General features: G+C 46.2%; 2 protein-coding genes across 2 annotated transcripts in view; one reads left to right on the top strand and one right to left on the bottom strand.

Moving 5' to 3' along the window:
* dap3 (death associated protein 3) overlaps nt 1–6,483 on the bottom strand; it is a 7,835-nt gene extending 1,352 nt beyond the window's left edge. The window contains exons 1-8 of the mRNA XM_084158321.1: nt 6,044–6,483; nt 4,756–4,875; nt 4,547–4,648; nt 4,367–4,475; nt 4,116–4,208; nt 3,897–4,027; nt 2,475–2,555; nt 93–266 (exon numbers count right to left, since the gene is read on the bottom strand). Coding sequence (XP_084014447.1) covers nt 93–266; nt 2,475–2,555; nt 3,897–4,027; nt 4,116–4,208; nt 4,367–4,475; nt 4,547–4,648; nt 4,756–4,875; nt 6,044–6,106 — 873 coding nt within the window. The 5' untranslated portion in view covers nt 6,107–6,483. The remainder of the gene's footprint in view (nt 1–92; nt 267–2,474; nt 2,556–3,896; nt 4,028–4,115; nt 4,209–4,366; nt 4,476–4,546; nt 4,649–4,755; nt 4,876–6,043) is intronic.
* Nucleotides 6,484–7,169: 686 nt separating this feature from the next.
* LOC311107762 (uncharacterized protein) overlaps nt 7,170–24,004 on the top strand; it is a 24,432-nt gene continuing 7,597 nt past the window's right edge. Inside the window, exons 1-5 of the mRNA XM_084150293.1 lie at nt 7,170–7,360; nt 14,791–15,512; nt 19,020–19,875; nt 20,044–22,270; nt 22,385–23,295. Coding sequence (XP_084006419.1) covers nt 14,934–15,512; nt 19,020–19,875; nt 20,044–22,270; nt 22,385–23,295 — 4,573 coding nt within the window. The 5' untranslated portion in view covers nt 7,170–7,360; nt 14,791–14,933. The remainder of the gene's footprint in view (nt 7,361–14,790; nt 15,513–19,019; nt 19,876–20,043; nt 22,271–22,384; nt 23,296–24,004) is intronic.

Here is a 24,004-nt window from a genome sequence, read left to right as displayed (position 1 = left end):
ATTACAAAGACATGACAATGGAAGCAATAGAAATCAAAAAAATTTTATAGAACCACAGTGAGGTGAATGAATGTATAGGTGTGTATAAGTACTGGGCTCTTGTCCTCCTTCTTGAGCGTGGTCCTTCCCCAGAGACCGTTGACTCCATCAACAGCCACAGCCAGCCTGAAGCCCTCCTCAGCCCCCTCTGTCCCCCCAGCCTGAAGCCTCAGCTCCTTTAGCACCGCCCCCACCACATCACTGCTGCTCTTCACACGAGACACTCCCTGGGGTGAAAAAAACATGGTTTAACAATGATACGTGGTATGAGATTCTTAAAAGAGAAGTGCACTGAACCAATTATGTTGCAGGACTGGAGCCCAGACGCAAGGCGTCCGCATGATTCCCAGCCGAAACAATTCGGAAGTGTTTGTGCATATATTATGACAACATTTTTGTTCATTTTGGACTTCTGTAAGGTTTTTTGGTGGGGGCTGTTCGGGCACAAGTACATTTTTTCTTGAGGCAAGCCGAAGTCAGTAGCCGAAGTCTATGCCCATTCATCAGTGATTGGTCAACAGTAGGGATTCTTCAATAAAGTCTTTGTTGTCATTCAACAAGAGATTCCTCGTTTTCATGCACATTTTTAAATTGAGAAATACTGCACCAAACATCTTAGTTAGACTAAGATCTCCTTGGCAAAAAACGCCAAAATTAATGACTGAGTTATTTTAGATTAATTCTGACTACGGCGTCTCAAAATGGACAAACAGCACTATTGATGCTTTTTTCTCATTTTTCAAGTGAAGGCCTTAAGTAGGGGTGTAACGATCCATCTACTACATCGATGTATCGATTTATATTCATATGATCCAACTACATCGATCTGTGCTCGGCGAGTTGGCCTTTTGGACAACATATATCGATCTAACATCGTTTTAAAATGTAATAAATCGATTGTATCGATACTAGGAAATAACCCATTGGATTTAAGCACGTCAGACTTTATATGCAGGGGTGCACATAACTGGTACGCAGATACGCAAGCGCGACAAAAATCAGGAATGCGTAATGCCACTTGTGTTACTACGCGCCTTTGCGTACTTGACCGATCTTCTCATCTAACCTTACACATGACATGTTGCTTGTCAACTACTGTCAGGGATGTCCAAAAAGCAACAGACATTAAGCAGCTTCTTTGGCGTTTCGCCACCTACAAAGAAACGCCAACTGGAGCCAGAGCCGAAGAAAATACTTTTTTCGGAAAAGTGGCTCCAAGATGTGCAGTGGCTTGAAGCTAACGATGAGCGCACTGAAATGTGGTGCAAGATTTGCCGCTCAAATCCACATCTAGCAGACAAAACAGGTGCATTTTATAAAGGCTCAAAGAATTTCAACCATCCTTTATTTGACAAACATGAAAAGAGCAAGGAGCACACGAATGTGGCGCAAGCCATTGCTAAAAGCTAGCCGAGAATAAATGTCCAGTCGCCCACTTGCCAGATGGCGAGACAAGCTGAATGAAGAACAGCGGCAAGCTCCGTTTAATATTTTTCTCTTTCCATAAAGCTAAACACGCACGTCCCATGTCTTCCTATTCTGAGGATGTTCCTTTACTGAATGCTTTTTGATGGATCTGAGGACATCACAAAAACTGAGCAGGAAATAGTTTACATTGTGTCTGTGTCCAGCAACGGAGAGTTTACTTCGGACTTTATTGGACTGATTGAATTGGGTGCTGACCGAACCGCACAGGCCATAACAGACGGACTTGTGAGACTTTTCCAGGACACAGGCTTGGATGACTGGACAACAAAGTTGGTCGCTGTGTGCACAGACGGGGCTGCTGTCAACGTAGGTATCTACAACGGCGTTGTGCCAAAACTCCGGCAACATGCTGCGGTTGGAGACTCCCTTGTGCACATTCTGTGCACCGCACACACACTGGAGAATTGCGCGAAATCAGCTGATCGCAACGTTCCTTACTGTGAGACATTTCATCGCTCTGTGGTCAAGCTGCTGCAGTTTTATTTACAAAAAGGTGGAGCAAAAAAAACTGCTGCACTGAATAAAGCTATGTGAAGAAAATGGGATCTCCTTTGTGGAACTGGGTAAGTTTCATAATACCAGATGGTCAGCATGGAGGCATGAAACACTGTTAAAAATATCAAGACTATTGCCAGCCATTAAAATGCAACTGGTTACCAGGTATTTATTTCAGTCACACTGGTTGAATTTTTGCCTAAAAGGTTACTGAATCGATTTCAAGTCACTGAATCGTTTTGGATCGTATCGTTCTAAATGAACCAATATCGTCCTTGAATCGTATCGACAACCACGAATCGTGATACAAATCGAATCGTTGTTAAAACGAATCGTTACACCCCTAGCCTTAAGGGATTATGCGAGCACATTCGTTCGGTTCGCCTAGCCGAGTTCGGCCGAACTGAAGCATGCTGACGCCTTAATACAGGGCAGGTTGACACTGGACTCACCATGTCCACCAGCTCCCCTAGTGGCTGTCCCTCCTCAGTGCTCTCTCTCTTAGTCCACACATACCGCTGCCTCAACTTGATCTAAATCAACAACAAGGGGAGACACAGTCACAAATACAGCATGCCTCAAGCTTACTTACATACAGTGCCTTCAGAAAGTATTCACACCACTTGACTTTTTACACATTGTTGTGTTACAGCCTGAATTTAAAATGGATTCAATAGAGATTTTGTGTCACTGATCTACACACAATACCCCCCCCCCCCCCCCCTTTATTTTTTTTCAAAGTGGAATTATGTTTTTTTTAAATGTAATTAGAAATGTTTATATGAAATGTCTTGAGTCAATAAGTATTCAAACCATTTGTTATGGCAAGCCTAAATAAGTTCAGGAGTAAAAATATTCTTAACAACTGTGTGCAATAATAGTGTTTAACATGATTTTTAAATGACTACCCCATCTCTGTACCCCACACATACAATTATCAGTAAGGTCCCTAAGTAAGCAGTGAAAAATATTCCAAAACATACATCCTGTTTACAATATGGCACTAAAGAAACACTGAAAAAAATGTGGCATGAAATGTAGTTTTGTCCTGAATACAAAGTGTTATGTTTGGGGCAAATCCAACACATCACTCTTCATATTTTAAAAATGGTGGTGGCTGCATCATGTTATGGGAATGCTTGTCATCGGCAAGGCCCAGGGAGTTTTTTAGGATAAAAAGAAACAGAATAGAGCTAAGCACAGGCAAAATCCTAGAGGAAAACCTGGTTCAGTCTGCTTTCCAACAGACACTGGGAGACAAACACAAGGCCAAATATACACTGGAGTTGCTTACCAAGATGACATTGAATGTTCCTGAGTGGCCTAGTTACAGACATTGAATGTTCCTGAGTGGCCTAATTACAGTGTTGACTTAAAATCAGCTTGAATATCTATGGCAAGACTTGAAAATGGCTGTCTAGCAATGATCAACAACCAACTTGACAGAGCTTGACACATTTAAAGAATAATGGGCAAGTATTGTACAATCCAGGTGTGCAAAGCTCTGAGACTTACCCAGAAAGACTCACAGCTGTAATTGCTGCCAAAGGTCATTCTAACATGTATTGACTCAGGGGGTTGAATACTTATCTAATCAAGATATTACTGTTTTATTTTCCATGAATTAAAAAAAACATACTTTTTCTTCCACTGACAACTTCTGTAGATCGTTGACAAAAAATGTCAATTAAATCAGTTTTAATCCCACTTTGTAACAACAAAATGTGGAAAAAGTATAGGGGTATGAATACTTTCTGAAGGCACTGCATCTTACTTCTAATGTTAGGATTAGGGGAGGGTAAGCTGATCCAAGATCTGTTGCTACAGGCAACATGTACCTGGCGCCCACTATTTATCTGAGGAGGAGGAGCTACCTTGGAAAGGAAGTGTTCATTGGTGGTTCTGAAGTTGCGTAGCCAGTTGGACGCCTGGATTGGCTGGTCGAAGCGGGAGGCGTGGTAGGAGGAGGGCAGCAGCTCCTTACAGTTCTTCACCCACAGGTGGGCTATAGAGAAGAGAGGAGAGGATCATCACAATCATTATTTTGTGTGTTGGGGTAGTGTGTGTGTGTGTGTGTGTGTGTGTGTTACTACCATCTGGAATGTGTAGTACTAGCCATCCCTGTGTGGAGCAGTAGTGGACAGTATGACAGAGAGACATGGTCTTCCCACTGCCCTTCACCCCATCTACACAACCAGTCAAGGTCAACACCAACACAGTTCAACACAATACAGGAAGACAACACTGGTCATAGAGCGGTACGGGGATGACTGTGTATATTAAATGTGTAAAGGCACAAAGGTACATTGAGGTGTGATCCGGTGTATTAGGTAGGGTAGGATACAGAGTAGGTAGCGCAGGGTGGGCTGGCTGTAGTCGGCTCTCTTCAGGTGAGATATCAGCTCCAGAGCAGGCTGCCTCACCATCAAACAGCCCTCGTTAAACGTCTTCACCTGGACACGGGTACAGTCAGTCAGTCATACTGTAACACCCTAACACATGCTCGGACGCGGACACACAATACCTGTTGTTGGTATCGTGGAGGCAGGCCGTGGGGAAAGACAGTGCGGAAGTGGGAGGGGGGCACAGTGTAGTACTGCCCTAGGTGCTGCTCCAAATGACAGGCCTGGGGACAGAGGGAGATTAAACATCAGTACTCTCCAGACTTATTACGACATGCTACAGTATACTAATAAAGTGGGATTGATTAGTTGATGGATTTCTTCCACCTACCGGGTCGTTCTCCTGTGTTCTGAAGATGGAGAATGTCTCCTGTCTCGTCTCCGACTCCATGGCAACCGCCTCCTGCTGCTGGCCACACCCACTGCCATGGAGCGGCCGCACCTGCGCTACCTGTCCGTGACATCATCACATTCCACAAGTAAGATGCAGGTGTAGGTGTTAAGCGTCTATCATAGTCCAAAACGTGTACTTCTAGAATACAGGACCGTTAGAATGAACTACAGTGGTGAATCACAACATGCATTTTCACTAGTACCAGCAACCAGCACAACATCTCCAGAAAGACGTGTACTGTATATGTATAGGGCTGACTTTTCAAAATGCATTATCCCACGGAAACTGACATCACAATGCATATTAAATGTTAATAAATATGCATAGCTAGCACTAGCCCAAGATGTACTCTTAAGGAGCCTAACGTTACCGTTACTCCGTAAGGTCCAAGGACCTTATATGTTATTTTCAGAGGTAGACTAGCTCTGGCAGCCAAAACAGCCAAATACTACATGTAAACGCGAATCGATTCTCAACTGCCATATGGTTCTAGAGTCATAAATCCCTTTACATTCATATCACATCAAAATAATTTCACAAATGCAAAATACACACCTACTGTACACCACAGGAGGTTGGTGGCACCTTAATTGGGGAGGTCAGACTTGTGGTAATGGCTGGAGCGGAATGGTATCAAACACATCAAACATGGGTTTCATGTGTTTGATGCCATTCCATTAGTTCCTTTACAGCCATTATTATGAGCCGTCCTCCCCTCAGTAGCCTCCACTGCTGTACATTGTTTTAACGGCTTTATCACAGATGCAGCCAACAGTATTTTTCAGTGACAACACGTTTCTGGCGGCCTTCTTCCATTACACACAGGTGTTCGGGGCATAATAAATAGCAGCACAGGTGGTCCCTCAGTCTTCCGTAAACACGCGCTGTAATATGAATTATGCAATGTGGGAACACTAACCCTATAAAAGTTGTGTATCAATTTAACATTTTGTTTTTTGAAAATTGTTTCTCGCTGTTATTTAGGATAAGGAAGGTCCGTATGTTTCCAAAACTGTAACGCAAGCGATGCGTGTTAATGTTCAGACCGAGCGTCGGGGCTCTTAACTAAACTCACCCATACAGAAGACGCCTTCGTCCAATGACTTATGTGTAATGGAAATGTGAGTCGAGAGCTAGCACATGACAACAATTAGGTATAAGAGACTATAGTATTAGTGCAAGCCTCATGCTATGAATGTCATGGGATCTTGCACCATGGACTCACCGTTTGTCGTAATCTGAAGGATAGTCTGTGAAGGGCCATGTTCTGGAACATGAATAAGTACATAAACCCAGGTCAGTTTACACAGCTACACTGGTGCCATCTGTACTATTGCAGGGGCGACCTTGACTGTAAAATATGTATTTTATTTTATTAGGACTAGCAAGCTATCTTAGCTCAATCGCTAGCTAACCTTGCATTAGCTAGCTAGCTATCTGCTAGCATGATACTGTAACATGCATCGTCTTACAGTACACTGCAGCAAGACTACAACAACTGTAGGTGCACAACAATTTACCAAGCAATTAATTCATTAAATTCCAAATTAAGATCCAAATAGGCAAGGTCATGTAGTTATAGACGGTCTATTTTGAAAACACTGAAGTTACACAATTTCGGTCGAACTGTCACGGTGCTAAATCAGTGGACGTCGCCATTTTGGTTTGTAGACGAAGGATGTGACGTGGGGAGCTCGAACATGCGCAAATCCAGATGTCAATCACAGCTTTTGTAGCGCTAGGTGGTCTTATTTAGAACCCGTCTGATTTATATATATAAAAAAAAAAAAAAACAGTGGGATAGCCGGATGGTGGGTGATGAGAATAGTTGGCCTAAAATAGATTTAAGTCAATGGACCTAGGACCTAGGCCTATAGGTTTCCAATGGTTATGACAGGTGAAAAAAAAAACGTTATAAACACTCAGGATGATTCTATGCAAGATGGTCCCATCAATTCCAGTGTGGAGTATGCGCGAATGAAACCAAAAAATATAGTGTTTTAGTTTGTAAACATAATTATAGCCTCAGGCCTAATATTAGACATTCAACCACAGTAATGATATAGCTCAGTTGATAGAGCATGGCGTTTGCAACGCCAGGGTTGGGGTTCGATTCCCACGGGGGGCCAGTATGAAAAAAATATATAAAAAATGTATGCACTCACTAACTGTAAGTCGCTCTGGATCAGAGCGTCTGCTAAATGACTAAAATGTAAATAATGCTCTATAGTGATAATGTTTCAAATGAAATATAATTTATAAACAAAACAAAAAAAAACTGTAGGCCTTGGTTGTGTAGGCTTACAGGCTACTGGATCTCCCATAGCGCACATCAATCACCCTTCTCTCCCGCCTCTTGGAGCTTCTGAAAGTGTGGCGTGTGTTGCTTTCAGCTTGTTTGAGACTTCTGAAGCCTTCAACTCAGTGCTTCTTCTACGGGCGCTTTTCGCTCAGAAGCCCCGGTTTTGTGAATGGGCTTCAGTCCGCCCTGACTTCAACCATGCCTGGGTAGCGCAAGGAACGAATTCAGATATGCAAACAGGTAACTGCTTGGGAAAGAAGGGCCAAGAGAAAGCAAGGCTTGATGTTTCGGAGCTTATATGTCGTCGCCATTTTGTTAGTTTTTTTTGTTTTTATATCATTATGCATATCTAAATCATTTAGGCTATTTTGTGAACATACGTTTTTTGCTACTTTTTTGCTAATTTAGATGCACATTGAACTGTTGAGTGTTTTTATTATTTCGGACAACTGCACATATAGCTTCTGAATACATTTTCTCATGAAAGTTGCTTTTGCTAAGAGATTTCTGTCTTATGTGCTCATCATTTATTACGAGTGAAGCTCGCAACGATGCAATCGAATAGAAAGCCTAGCTGTCAACAATGTTTTGGCACAGAATGACGCAGCCTCACGGGGGGCGTTCTCCGTTCTCGAGCACAGTGCACGATCTGATCAGTCTGAAGGAAACAATGTAGCCTAACATTCCCTTTCCCTGGATGAGAAATAGTTACAAAATAAACATAGCACTACTGCAGGGCTCGGCAACAGGACTGACCCCCCCAAAAAAGTTTTTAGTAAAAAAAAAAAAAAAAATGATTTTATTGTGTATGTCAAAAAATACTAAATTCACAAAGATTTCAGCTAAAATTTAGTATAATTTAGGAAACTGTTCCCAAGTATATAAACAAATAAAAAAAGAGACATAGCCTTTGTATGTGATCATGTCTCAATGTAATCAAGGTATGAAATGATTGTTATTTTCAAATACAATCTCTTATTAGGATTAGTTGTGGTCAATGCAGTGTACAAATTATTATAATTATGTTTTGGCCACCGACCATTGCCTCGACGGCTGAATCTAGTTGCCTTCCCCTGCACTACTGTAACTAGCTCGTCACCTAGCTGTCGAGACAAGTTACCACGGAGAATGCTACTGTAGTGTCTTCAACCGAGCGCTATGAAAACAGCCGCGCAAATGTTCTCTTCTGTATCCAGCCAGCCTATGCGTAGGGTTTCGGAGGAGGAGTAGGCCAAGCGACTTTAGTTATGTAACCAAACCAATATCTGAATACATCGCATGATTGTTGATGGTTGTCGAGAGGATAGGGCAGTATCACCAAGCTCTCTTATCTTGTCTAATGTAGGCTAAACGCAGTTTTGGGACGAGCACGCTCGGTAAGTAGCACGATTATGTCTAATTTTGTACCATATCAAACCAGCATGTTATGTTAGTTTGTAAGTATATGCTAGCGTGCTGTATCACAGTGTTGCAACATTATTGCATCTATCATATCATTTATTATGGGGGTGTGGGACCAGGGTTGAATTCTCGCTGCACAGACTGTGATAATATTTATCAAGCCAATGTTGCTGACACAATTATTATAAGGCAGACAGAGGACAGATGAGGGAGAGGAAAGGGGCATGGACTCATCACAAAAAAAATATTGTTTCATCATAGAGAATTGTGATCACTGACAGACATGTAATAGTTTAATGGTTAAATTGGTTAATTTCGTTGTGCAATAATATGTATTATTGGCAGATGTTCTGTGAAATAGGCTATATGAATGACAACAACAACAATGGCACGTGTCATGTCATTACCTACGTTATGTGTGCACTGTGCATAATGCCTACAAGCTGCCATAGTTCACACGACGCATCAAAGCCATTCGCAAAATATACTAGTGGGTAATGTTGTCATGACAGTGACAAGGTGAACGCGGGTAGATCACACAGCGAGTGCAGTACTGGACATCCCTCCCCTCCCCTCCGCTCCGCTCCGCTCTAGATCAGCCAGCCAGTGTAGCAGCGACCATGGTACACAATGTAAGACCCACGGACCAAGAGCCTGATACAGCCAGATATAACTGTGAAGAGAAGGGCAGAGAAAGAGAGTGTGTTTGTGTGTCACAACATTAGCTCTCTGAGATACATTGGTATCGAACATGTTAAGACACCTAGGAGGGAGGGGAGGGAGATACTGATCATCTATTATTGAGAAGATAATTGTATTGGATTCATCGTTTGTGTACCATGTCTCCTAAAGGTCTGAACCAAGAGTTTGATATCACATCATTTCTTACATGAATATGTCACTTTGATTTGTCTTGCCTTCCAGGTCTCCTACTTGGTCATTTTGTAAATATATTTTATTTTCTGGAACTACTACATGTGCCCATCTCATTGATATCAAATTATTAGAGATGCACAAATGGTTTTTGCACCCACCAGCATCATGTGCATAATGATCATGTGAGGTGAAATGTGTATATTTTGGGATGTGAGCACTCAGTTTGTTTGTTTGACCTGACAAAGATCAGTTCGGATCGAAAACGTTGTCAATATAGCGGTGAATTGGGAGCTTTAACAGCGTGCAGGCCTTGTTCTTTACTAATATTTTTATTAGCCCAGCACCTATGTTTTTAAGGATGTGCATATGACCACAAACCTTTCTGTGTGTGCGTGTGTGTCTCATCAGCTTGTAGTGGTACCACTTAGTATACTGCAATACTATCTCAACCTATCACTATCATGTACGCTGCATGACCAAAAGTATGTGCACACCTGTTTGTCGAATATCTCATCCAAAATCATGGGCATTAATATGGAGCTGGTCCCCCCCCCCCCGCAGATTCGTCCGTCGGACTGCCAGATGGTGAAGCGTGATTCATCACTCCAGAGAACGCGTTTCCACTGCTCCAGAGTCCAATGGCGGCGAGCTTTACACCACTCCAGCCAACGCTTGGCATTGCGCATGGTGATCTTCGGCTTGTGTGCGGCTGCTCGTCCAAGGAAACCCATTTCATGAAGCTCCCGACGAACAGTTATTGTGGTGACGTTGCTTCCAGAGGCAGTTTGGAACTCGGTAGTGAGTGTTGCAACCGAGGACAGACGATTTTTACGCGCTTTGCACGTCAGCACTCAGCGGTCCCGTTCTGTCATCTTGTATGGCTTACCACTTTGCGGCTGAGCCGTTGTTGCTCCTAGACGTTTCCACTTCACAATAACAGCACTTACAGTTGACCGGGGCAGCTCTAGCAGGGCAGAAATCTATTTGTCTATGGAGATTGCATGGCTGTGTGCTCGATTTTATACACCTGTCAGCAACGGGTGTGGCTGAAATAGCCAAATCCACTCATTTGAAGGGGTGTCCACATACTTTTGTATATACAGTATAGCGTGTAATGGGATGCTCTGTCAGCAGTGTTGTCACAGAGCTGCTAATGTACATGTAGTTATGGCTGATAACAGTGACAGTCAGATGGTGATAGTTGGATATGAGAGGGCCATTACAGTGATTTAACCCACTGCTCGTTGAGTGCTTACGATCACAATGATGACAGTGACAAGTCTATCCATCACTCTGACATCCGCAATAGCTGTAGACCTGCTGCTTAACGGTAGACGGAGTGAAATGACTTTGCCATGAGCAGCACCGGATATACAGTCACACACAGTATCTGTGCATGTGCAGGGGTTCGCTTCACACTGTTCACAGCGTGGTAACCAGGGCTCCAAAACAGCTGAGAAGTTGAGCCTCGCGCGTCAACGCTCAATTACAGTAGTTGTTGCGGAAATTGACCCACTATGCTGTTTACTTCCTGCATTTACAGTGAGGGAAAAAAGTATTTGATCCCCTGCTGATTTTGTACGTTTGCCCACTGACAAAGAAATGATCAGTCTATAATTTTAATGGTAGGTTTATTTGAACAGTGAGAGACAGAATAACAACAACAAAATCCAGAAAAACGCATGTCAAAAATGTTATAAATGGATTTGCATTTTAATGAGGGAATAAGTATTTGACCCCCTCTCAATCAGAAAGATTTCTGGCTCCCAGGTGTCTTTTATACAGGTAACGAGCTGAGATTAGGAGCACACTCTTAAAGGGAGTGCTCCTAATCTCAGTTTGTTACCTGTATAAAAGACACCTGTCCACAGAAGCAATCAATCAATCAGATTCCAAACTCTCCACCATGGCCAAGACCAAAGCGCTCTCCAAGGATGTCAGGGACAAGATTGTAGACCTACACAAGGCTGGAATGGGCTACAAGACCATCACCAAGCAGCTTGGTGAGAAGGTGACAACAGTTGGTGCGATTATTCGCAAATGGAAGAAACACAAAATAACTGTCAATCTCCCTCGGCCTGGGGCTCCATGCAAGATTTCACCTCGTGGAGTTGCAATGATCATGAGAACGGTGAGGAATCAGCCCAGAACTACATGGGAGGATCTTGTCAATGATCTCAAGGCAGCTGGGACCATAGTCACCAAGAAAACAATTGGTAACACACTACGCCGTGAAGGACTGAAATCCTGCTGCGCCCGCAAGGTCCCCCTGCTCAAGAAAGCACATATACAGGCCCGTCTGAAGTTTGCCAATGAACATCTGAATGATTCAGAGGAGAACTGGGTGAAAGTGTTGTGGTCAGATGAGACCAAAATCGAGCTCTTTGGCATCAACTCAATTCGCCGTGTTTGGAGGAGGAGGAATGCTGCCTATGACCCCAAGAACACCATCCCCACCGTCAAACATGGAGGTGGAAACATTATGCTTTGGGGGTGTTTTTCTGCTAAGGGGATAGGACAACTTCATCGCATCAAAGGGACGATGGACGGCGCCATGTACCGTCAAATCTTGGGTGGGTACCTCCTTCCCTCAGGGCATTGAAAATGGGTCGTGGATGGGTATTCCAGCATGACAACGACCCAAAACACACGGCCAAGGCAACAAAGGAGTGGCTCAAGAAGAAGCACATTAAGGTCCTGGAGTGGCCTAGCCAGTCGCCAGACCTTAATCCCATAGAACATCTATGGAGGTAGCTGAAGGTTCGAGTTGCCAAACGTCAGGCTCCTGAGATGTGTGAAAACCTGGTGGCCAACTACAAGAAATGTCTGACCTCTGTGATTGCCAACAAGGGTTTTGCCACCAAGTACTAAGTCATGTTTTGCAGAGGGGTCAAATACTTATTTCCCTCATTAAAATGCAAATCAATTTATAACATTTTTGACATGCGTTTTTCTGGATTTTGTTGTTGTTATTCTGTCTCTCACTGTTCAAATAAACCTACCATTAAAATTATAGACTGATCTGGTCTTTGTCAGTGAGCAAACGTACAAAATCAGCAGGGGATCAAATACTTTTTTCCCTCACTGTACGTCATATCGCTGAGTCTACCTTTAATGTTGAGATACCGTCGACTGCTGGTTAGTTAGCACAACAGACACTTCCCTGGAGCAGACAGACAGGCTGTTTATAGGACTGAGGGTCATAACATTAATATTTAGTCATAGTGAATAATACGATTAGCTTTTTTGTCTATCCAGTATGTATTGGCCACACCCCTTTCCTCAGTTTATCTACATGTAGGCTATGCGTGGGCCTGCTTGTTGACTCATGGCACTTGTACTTGTGTTATCTAAATGCATAATGTAGCCTATTCCATAAATCTATATAGCCTATTCCATAAATCTATATTCTGAGAATTAAAGGTATTTCAACCTGTCACTCAATTTAGCCAACTTGACATTGTATTGACAAACAGGGCTGTACTGTACTATACTGTACTGTACTCTAGCTCACCATGTCTCCTTAGTTTTCATGTCACTGTGACCTCCACATGTGTATACTCTCTCTCTCGTTCTATTTCTGGGTTCTCTCTGTCCTTATATCTGGGTCAGGCCACAGTAGTGGTCACTGTAGAGGTGACCAGTAGTCAGAGAGATACTGAGCTCTACATGCTAACATGGTCTGACTGGAAGCCTCTTCAGAGGACAAGGACAAGGCACTGTTGAGAGACAGATGAGTTGTTTCATAAGAGGCTCTCCATAGAGAGTAAAGAATGTACAACAGGGTGTGTTTTATTAGGAAATGGAAGAGAGAGAGAGAGATACAGGAGATGGTGTTTGTCTTGGCGTATATTGGTCAGCACATAGAGTCTACAGAGCAAGTGTGTATGTGGGAGAGAGAGGGAGACAGACAGAGAGTAAAGTATAGCTGTTCAGGGGAACGTTATTGCTGAGTGTGATACTTGCCTTAGCGTCACATTAAAAGTCCATTTACAATGGGGTAAATGAAAAGCCTACTTGACTTAGAGGAAACCAGAGGAGGGGGAGGAATTCACTAGTTTCCAAAAATACGCTTTGCCCGTTCCTACGGATTTGTGTTACACCACTACTGAGAGGGGAGGAGGGGAATGTTCTGGAGGACGTGAATGGAGGGATTGAGGTTGAAGAGGAGAAAAAGACGGGAGAGAAGAGGGGGAGGAAATATGGTTTTGATTAACATGGATACGGTGCCTGGTGCTGGGTTGACCATTTTACTGTGTGGTCTGTTCTGAGAGAGAGAGAGGACGAAAAGAGAGTTGAAGTATGCAAAGGGTTGCTGACAGACATGAAACAGAGAAGGTTGGAGAGAAAATAGAGAAAAGAAAGAGGTGGACTACAGTAGGGGGGAGGGAAAGGTAGAGGGATTGTGGGGTGGAGAGAAATCAAAGTTGGTATCGAGCATGAGCCCTTAGATCTGTGATCACTTCATGAATGAAAGAAAGAAAGATGGAGTGAGGAATGGAGGGAAGGAAGCAAGGAAGGAATTATACATTTTTAAAGAATTTTGAACAGGGCCCCTGTTTTCCAGTAAGTGTGGGCATTCTTGGAAAGGGCTGCTCTGCTGAGTGTGATTGGTCCCCTGGGGTTCCGTTCAGTGAGGTCATCAGTGAGGTCATCATCTGAATCATCTCCTGAGTTACTTTACTGCCATCTGCTTCTCACACACACACAAACACACACACACACATACATATACACACGCGGCTTCGGAAATTGTATTGCAGAATTTTCTTCAGGACTTTGGACGGAGAGAGCGGGGGAAAGAGAGGGAGGGGTTTAGTATAGTGTTGGCTGCCAAGCTGCGTGATGCTGTGGTCAGCTGCAGTGGAGAACAGGACATAGCCTACATGTAAACTGACATTTAGCTGGTGTCTTTTGCCGTCTGTTGTAAGCATTATAGCATTATTATGGGCCCCGTGTAGCTCAGTTGGTAGAGCATGGCGCTTGCAACGCCAGGGTTGTGGGTTCGATTCCCACGGGGGGCCAGTATGAAAAAAATAAAATAAATGTATGCACTCACTCACTGTAAGTCGCTCTGGATAAGAGCGTCTGCTAAATGACTAAAATGTAAGTGTAAAGTGCCATAGAGGTAGTATAGTTTCTGTGTTTTCACTTTCTTGTAAAGTGCCTTACATTTGGATTGTCATTCTGTTGTTTTTCAGTAAAGCTGATAGGAGACTTTTTGTCTGTCGTTGTTGTAAAGTACCTTACATTTGGATTGGCATTCTGTTGTTTTTCAGTAAAGCTGACAGGGACTTCTCCTCTGTCGTTGTTGTATTGCTGCTACTGTCTGATGTCAGTGAAATGACTAATCTCTCTCTCTCTGTTTCTCTCTTTCACTCCATCCTTCTCAGCTCAAGCCTGACTGACAGACAGATAGGGACAGAGCGCTGGACAGTTGGGTCAAGAAAGCTTTTTGACATTTCATCTCTGGACAATACCTGTTCCCTCCCACCCTGGGTGCTGCACCCCCCACCCCTCCCCCCTCACATCTCTGATGGACCAGAGAGCGAAGGGGGGACCATCTCTACCTCCACCATCCAAACCGCCTCTCCTCCCCCCTGCCCCGCCACAGCAGTACCCAGAGAAAGGGATAGGCAGTGGGAAGCGGAAGAGGAGAGAGAAGGAAGGAGGAGGTGGTGCAGTACTGGAGGTGTTCATTGAGGGGTGCTGTGGCGCTGCAGGGCAGAGACAGCTCCCATTTCCAGGAAGAGAGAGGAGCTGCACTGAGGGCAATGTGAGGCTGAGGATTGGAGTCCAAACGGCCAAACGCATCAAGAAACCCCCCAGGACCCTGGAGGGCTACGAGTATAAACCCACCATCAGGACCTACCAGAGGCCTGGGAGGGGGGCAGTGGGGAGGGGGGATCAGGAGGGAGGGGTGAGTGGGCAGGGGAACAGCCCTCAGGAGGAGGGGGACGGAGAGCAGAACCAGGGGTCGGACCCCAACACCACCCAGACCAGGAAGATACACTCCTCCTCGCCTCCGCCTTCATCACCACCATCATCATCATCAACAGCCCCTACAACCACCACTCCCAGCCCAGCCAACCCTCAGACTGTGCTAGCCAAACAGGTAAGAAGAGAACCACTACTACCTCACTGAATACCTGACTTGTTAACCGCTTACTACTAATTTATTACATTGACTAGTACTTCAGGTCTGTTTTATTTGTACACTGGGTCCCCTACAAACCTCTCCAGTGTGGAGAAGGAAAAGTCATGGATATTATAGTATTCACATTTGACACAATTGTATACAGTAATCCCTCGTTTATCGCGGGGGTTACGTTCCGAAAATGACCCGCGATAAGTGAAATCCGCGAAATAGAAAACTTTTTTTTTTTTACAATTAGCAACTATTACATGTATACAAATACAGTGACTCACGTGTAGGCCGTTTCGTCGACATTATGGGTTTAGAAGATGTTCGAAATTACAAGATAATTTGGCCAACTTAATGTAAATTTGCCAAGCTGTTTTATGTACGTACACATAACTGCACGAGACGACAAAATGATAGCACAATTCGTAGCATGTTTTGATACAAGAAGCGGGAGTGAGTTTTTAGCGAATCAGAATGCAGAGCACAATGCACCAAAAAAAAAAAAAAAATGCATTATGAAAATCCGCGAAATAGCGAATCCGCGATAAGTGAACCGCGAAGTGGCGAGGGATCACTGTATTATTACACGTTTATCTAGGCCTATGCATGATATGCATTAGTGTACAATTAATGTACAGTATGTGTGTTTCCTATTCATTCCCCACAAGGCGTGTTATCCTGTCCCGAACACTCAGCGCTGTTCCTAATGGTTTATAATAATAAGGTGAAGTGAGTGATGGTCTGGATAGAGAAACTTAAACAGCAGCAGCAGTAGTGTAGTGGTGCATTAGAATATAGAGAACAGGACTATTAATAGTCACACAGCACAGCAACTATTAGCAGCTGATCCAGACATTGGTCCATCAGCTCTTATGACAATCACCTACCCCAGAGAGTAGATTATTGCTTTAGCTGCAAATACACCAGTCAGGCTGCAGCAACGCAGCTCACAAATGACAGGACAAGCATGAAATGTCAAGCCTCCTCATCTCTATTAGTGGGCATTTATAGCTACCAATAGCACAGCTGCCTTTCTCTGTCTTTCTCGATCGCTCTCGCTCTCTAATTCTCTCTCCTCTGTCTTCTTCTCTCTGTCTATTTTTACCTCCCCTCTTTTCTCTACCTGCTCTCATTTATCTTTCTCTCCACCTCTCTCTCTCTCTTTTTTGATAGCTCAGTTTCTCCTCATGGTGTGTCAACCTCATTTCAGTCTCCATCACCTCAGCTTCTCTCCTCCCCTTTGTCCTAATTTCTCTCTCGCACTCGCTCTCTCGCTCTCTTCCTCTTCCTCTCTCTCTCGCTCTCTTCCTCTCGCTCGCTCTCTCTCTCTTCCTCTCTCTCGCTCTCTCTTCCTCTTCCTCTCGCTCTCTCTTCCTCTCTCTTCCTCTCTCTCTCTCTCTCTCTCTCTCTCTCTCTCTTCCTCTCCTCTCCTCTCCTCTCTCTCTCTCGCTCTGTTTTTATGTCATTGTGTCCTTTAGCTTTCTTTCAACAGGCTTGCACCAGCACCCCACCCTTGCTGTTTCTCTCTCTCCCGTTTGCTCTCCTTTTCCCTCCCTCTTTCCTCTCCCTGTCCTCTCTCTGACCCACTAATGCTAATGAACTATGCAGCTCTGAAATACATTACATTTACATACAGTTGAAGTCGGAAGTTTACATACACCTTAGCCAAATACATTTAAACTCAGTTTTTCACAATTCCTGACATTTAATCTGAGTAAGAATTCACTGTCTTAGGTAAATTAGGATCACCACTTTATTTTAAGAATGTGAAATGTCACAATAATAGTAGAGAGAATTATTTATTTCAGCTTTTATTTATTTCATCACATTCCCAGTGGGTCAGAAGTTTATATATACTCAATTAGTATTTGGTAGCATTGCCTTTAAATTGTTTAACTTGGGTCAAACGTTTCGGGTAGCCTTCCACAAGCTTCCCACAATAAGTTGGGTGAATTTTGGCCCATTCCTCCTGACAGAGCTGGTGTAACTGAGTCAGGTTTGTAGGCCTCCTTGCTCGCACACACTTTTTCAGTTCTGCCCACAAATGTTCTATAGGATTGAAGTCATGGCTTTGTGATGGCCACTCCAATACCTTGACTTTGTTGTCCTTAAGCCATTTTGCCACAACTTTGGAAGTATGCTTGGGGTCATTGTCCATTTGGAAGACCCATTTGCGACCAAGCTTTAACTTCCTGACTGATGTGTAGAGATGTTGCTTCAATATATCCACATAATTTTCCTTCCTCATGATGCCATCTATTTTGTGAAGTGCACCAGTCCCTCCTGCAGCAAAGCAACCCCACAGCATGATGCTGCTACCCCCGTGCTTCACGGTTGGGATGGTGGTCTTCGGCTTGCAAGCAACACCCTTTTTCCTCCAAACATAACGATGGTCATTATGGCCAAACAGTTTTATTTTTGTTTCATCAGACCAAAGGACATTTTCCAAAAAGTACGATCTTTGTCCCCATGTGCAGTTGCAAACCGTAGTCTGGCTTTTTTATGGCGGTTTTGGAGCAGTGGCTTCTTCCTTGCTGAGCGGCCTTTCAGGTTATGTCGATATAGGACTAGTTTTACTGTGGATATAGATATTTTTGTACCTGTTTCCTCCAGCATCTTCACAAGGTCCTTTGCTGTTGTTCTGGGATTGATTTGCACTTTTTATACCAAAGTACGTTCATCTCTAGGAGACAGAACGTGTCTCCTTCCTGAGCGGTATGACGGCTGCATGGTTCCATGGTGTTTATACTTGCGTACTATTGTTTGTACAGATGAACGTGGTATCTTCAGGCATTTGGAAATTGCTCCCAAGGATGAACCAGACTTGTGGAGGTCTACAATTTTGGCTGATTTCTTTTGATTTTCCCATGATGTCAAGCAAAGAGGCACTGAGTTTGAAGGTAGGCCTTGGAATACATCCACAGGTACACCTCCAATTGACTCAAATTATGTCAATTAGCCTATCAGAAGCTTCTAAAGCCATGACATCGTTTTCTGGAATTTTTCAAGCTGTTTAAAGGCACAGTCAACTTAGTGTATGTAAACTTCTGACCCACTGGAATTGTGATACAGTTAATTATAAGTGAAATAATCTGTCTGTAAACAATTGTTTGAAAAATTATTTGTGTCATGCACAAAGTAGATGTCCTAACCGACTTGCCAAAACTATAGTTTGTTAACAATAAATTTGTGGAGTGGTTGAAATAACGAGTTTTAATGACTCCAACCTAAGTGTATGTAAACTTCCGACTTCAACTGTACCTCTACTTCCTTGTCAACAAGGGCACTATGCTGTAAATGATTAGAAAATAGCAATGGGCTAGTACATTAACAGAACTATCATAGGTCTAACCGGGCTTCTTTTGGAGATATAAAAATCTTTACCTGTAAATTACCTAGATCTTTTGTGATAGATGACATAATAAATGACCAATCTGATCTGACAACAATGTGTTTATAACCATGTTTTCATCCCAGCAGGTCCCTGTGAACCTGACCCATAAGAAGTCAGACACCCTACCAGAGAAACCAAGGCACCCTGACCCACCTGCTCAAATGGATCAGGCAACCCCCTCTGACCCCACAGCTTCATCCCCCCATTCCCCCCCTCCCTCATCACCCCGTTCCCCCTCGGTGAAGGACCCTAGCAGTGAGGCAGGTGTTAATGGTGAGGGAGGTATGCTGAATGGGGGAGTACCTACAGTCACCTGCCATCCTACCAGACTCACAAATATCAAAGGTCGCAAACATAACTGTTCTTCCTCAGCCGCCCCCACTAACGTGAACTCAACAACAAGACCTCCAGCCTCCAGCCCCCATCGGGCTGACCTTGCAGCCCAGGACAGGACTACAGGCTTCAGCTGCCCTCCTACACCGCCCCCATCCACACCCCTACTTCCAGACCAGAGAGGAGCCCCAGTGGCTGATGGGAGACTGAGTCCTGCTGCCTCCCTCACCAGCCTGAGCAGGAGACCATTACCACAGTCCTCCATGGGAAATGAGAGAGGGAGAGAGGAGAAAGCAAAGAAGAAGAAAGAGAAAGATGAGAAAGCGAGGGGTGAGAAAGGGAAGGGCAAGAGAGGGGAGAAGGGGAGAGGGAAGGAAGACAGGGGGAGGAATGAGAGTCCAAAGATGGACAGAGATGAGAAAGCAAGGGATGAGAGAGGGAAGGAGGGAACTGGGATGGATGAGAGAGGGACGGATATGACTGGGAAGGAGGAGAGAAAGGGGGAAGAGGACAAGGAAAGCGAGAAGCCCAGAGACTTGAGGATGAATAAATTGCCCTCTTCTACAAGGTGTCAGATATTGTCTGAGGTTCAGAGCAGGAAGACAGGTACACCCAGCCCAAACCCAGACCTGACCAGCAGAACAGGGGAATCAGATGATCCAGGTGGCCCCTCAAGACCCACCGTCTATCCCTCCAACCCCTCCTCTCCCCTCACCTCCCTCCCTCCTCCCTCTCTCTCTCTCCGCTTCTCCTCTCCTCCTACCTCCCCCCGAGAGCAGGACAGCCGTCCGCTGAAGAAGCGTAAGACCCGACGGCCAAGCTGGACCAGGCTGGTGAACCGGGCACAGAGACTGGCAGAGAACCCAGATGGCCCCCAAGATGCCCCCTTAGTTGCCCCACTGACCACCACTACCCCCCAGACACCCCCCACTACCCCCCAGACACCCCCAACTACCAACTCACCCAACCTTCGGTCAACTGAGTCATGCCTAGCCCCCTTCGTTCCTCTACCCCCCAGTCCGTCCTCCCTCTCCCCCTCTACCTCCACCCCTGTGAGACCCAGACCAGCAGGGCGACCCCCATCCCCCACCCAGACTTACCTGTTGACCTCTGATCCTAGCCCTTCACCTGGACCTGACCGTCCCGTATTTCAGGCCAGAAAAAGGGGTCGCCCCAAATCCCAAACCTCAAGCTTGGACGAACCTCCACCCAGACACTTGCCCAAACCTAACCGAGCTGAGGTGCTCCCTCATGGGCATGATGAGACTCTGGACCCCCATGTGCTCAACCCAGTGCTGGATCACAGTCTTACCCTCACCAATCCCTCTAGCCCCAACCCTACACCCAGGAAACGAGGTCGCCCCAAACGGCTGCCCCCCTCCCCCCTCCTCCCCAAACAGACTCTCCAGGACCAGAACAGGGATACACTGACCCCCTCTGGAAGTGAGGAGGGGGGTAAAGACTTCCCCTCTGGAAAGGGGAACAGGCAGCTGAGGATGAGGAGCATCATCGGAGAGATGAAGAGGAGGAAGAGGAGGCTACTCAGGGAGATGCTTTCTGGGTGTGGGGGGGGGGGAGGTAGAGAGAACTCTTGTGGGGGTGCAGGAGGGGTGTGTGGGTCGGTCACAGCACCCTCCCTGTCCTCCTCCTTTGGGGGTAACCTAGGTCCCCAGATCAACGTGAGTAAGAAGGGGACCATCTATATGGGGAAGAGGAGAGGACGCAAACCCAAAGCTCCAGCTAACTCTAACCCTGCCTCTCAGTCCACACTGTTCACCAGTCTCTCTGGTCCCTCTCTCTTCTCCTCTCCACAGTCCCAGCCCCATCCTCCCCTCCCTCACCCATTCCCCTCCCCATCTCTCACCCACTCCAGTGGAGCCCAGAGCCCTTACAGTGATGGAGGCTTCACAGAACCAGCTCCCTCCCTCTTCCTCCCCCACACCTTCACCCTCCCCTCACCCTCCTCCTCCTGCGCATCGCCACGTCCTCTCTCCTCCTCATCCCTCTCACCCTCCCTAAAGAGGAGTTCTCCAGGTCAGGCACGACATCCCCTCTTCCACCATCCCTCCAGCAGACTCTCTTCTCCTCCTACTCACCCTCCTCACCCCCACCAGCCTGTCTCCCTCGCTCACCTGAAAGAGGCCACACCCTCACCTATCAGCGAATCACACAGCGAGGAGATGTTGCCTAGTGACAGTGTGATTGGAATGGACCACAACAGTATCTCAGAGCGGGGGGAGAGGAGGGGCCGTGGGAGAGGGGGGGTAACCATGGGAATGACCTCAGAGGTCACCAGGTCAGTGTTCCAGACAGGCTTGGGGATCAGCCTGAAGGGTCAGAGACAACTGTCTCCCTCCATGTTACCAGAACACCCCTCCCCTGTACCCACACCCCTCAGAGTGTCGGCCCCCTCCGCCTTCCCCAGACACACACACCCTGCTACCCCTCCTTCTGACTTAGTGGAACCCAGAAACAGACAGAGGCGGAGGGGGTACGAATGCCCCTATACCTGCCCCCCCTGCCCCTGCCTAGGGCACAACCAGCGCTCCCACCTGGACCTCTGCCCCTGCCTCGCACACAACACACTCAAAAGACAGAAACACAAACGCAAGAGGAAGTACCAGCACCTGCTCATGCACGACCCAGACTTCCTGTCTGAACTGGACGATCTTATTGGGCAGTTCAGCGAGGTCCGCATCGGGCGCCACCAGGATTGGGCCAGACTGGATCTCGATGAGAGTGGGGAGAAAAGACGCCACTCTTCCTCATTGACATCGCATAATTTCCGCTCAAACATTTACAGAATCAACTTGAGTGGATACTACTCGCCTCACCCCCTGTCTTACCCCCCTCACCCCTCCTTCTCCCCCCTCCACCCCCACCCCCACCCCTGCCACGGCCTGCCATATGGCAGCAGAAAGCCCGAGCGGAGGTTGAGCTGTGGCTGTCCCAACAAGCCCTGTGAGTCCCTAGACCAGGGTGACTGTGGCCAGGGGCGGAGGTGTCCCTTACAGGGTAACACAGGGCACCTCCACCCCTCCTCTCTCAGTAACCCCCTGTCCTCCTCCACCACCTCTTCCACCACCCCCATGCCTCTGGGTTTTGGCTACTACAGAGGCTATCCTCTGACCATGGCCCATTACCCAAACCCCCACCTCCACCCCTCCTTTCCCCTGCCTCCCCCTAACCCCTACGCCCCCCACCACCCCCACCGCCACCCCCCTCACCTCCTCCTCAACCCAGCCAGGTTCCACAGGAGGAGGAGCAGGCAGCTGAGGGAGGCTGGGTTGGGTGGAGGGGGAGGTGAGGACGTGAGGGGTAGGGGTGAGGGAGAGAGGGACGGGGTCCGTTCCTGTCCAGCAGGGTCCATCCCTGGTCGGTCCTGTGTCTGTGGGGGGAGTGAACACAAGCTCAGACACAAACATCGTCACAGACAGCGTGATCGTGAACGAAAGGAAGAAGAGGAGGAGAGAGTGGCAGGGTCACAGCCAAGGTCAGAGTTCACCACAGGGTCCGGAGGAAGTAGAAAGACTGGAGGACAAGGGAGTGCTGGGTTGATGGAGTCTCCATGGCAACATAGGCACGGCAAATACCCCTCTACTTTCTCCTCTGCTTCTGCTAAACCAGCCTCTTCATCATCATCATCATCAGAGAGGCTCAAACACACACCCCTCACCTGTCTAGGCTCCTCTCACCTGTCCTCGTTTGGGGAGGCCTGGGGGGGTCGGCAGCACCCCTGGCTGAGGAGAGGGGGGCTGGGGGCAGGATTCAGACCCCCCGACCCCACCTGGGGCACTCTGACAGAGGGGCAGAGGATGGCCGCTGTGGGGAGGTCAGAGAGAGAGGCGGGGGAGAGCCACACACCCTGTCACAGCACCTTCACCCCTCAGACACACACCAATCTCTTCACCTCCTCTGCCACCAGTGGGAGGGGCATGAGGAGCAGAAGAGACAATTGGAGACCAGGGAGCCAAGACGGGTCACTGAGGAGGGAGGAGCCATCACAGACCGAGAGGAGAGGCACAGGTGAGAGAGAGAGACCCAGGACAGCAACACAATTAGACCCAACCAAATCATGAGAAAACAAAAAGATTATTACTTGACACATTGGAAAGAATTTACACAAAAAAATGAGCAAACTAGAATGCTATTTGGCCCTAAACAGAGAGTACACATTGGCAGAATACCTCACCACTGTGACTGGCCCAAAATTAAGGAAAGCTTTGACTATGTACAGACTCAGTGAGCATAGCCTTGCTATTGAGAAAGCCCGCCGAAGGCAGACCTGGCTCTCAAGAGAAGACAGGCTATGTGCACACTGCCCACAAAATGAGGTGGAAACTAAGCTGCACTTCCTAACTTCCTGCCAAATGTATGACCATATTAGAGACATATTTCCCTCAGATTACACAGACCCACAAATAATTTTGATAAACTCCCATATCTATTGGGTGAAATACCACAGTGGGCAATCACAGCAGCAAGATTTGTGACCTGTTACCACAAGAAAAGGGCAACCAGTGAAGAACAAACACCATTGTAAATACAACCTATATTTATGTTTATTTAGTTTCCCTTTGGTACTTTAACTATTGCACATCATTACAACACGGTATATAGATATAATATGACATTTGAAATGTCTTTATTCTTTTGGAACTTTTGTGAGTGTAATGTATACTGTTGAGAGAGAGAGAGAGAGAGAGAGAGAGAGAGAGAGAGAGAGAGAGAGAGA

This window comes from Coregonus lavaretus, assembly GCF_964263955.1.
Source record: "Coregonus lavaretus genome assembly, chromosome: 3".
Lineage (NCBI taxonomy): Eukaryota > Metazoa > Chordata > Actinopteri > Salmoniformes > Salmonidae > Coregonus > Coregonus lavaretus.
Note: the sequence above shows the minus strand (reverse complement) of the source record. Positions and strands in the feature narration are given on the sequence as shown.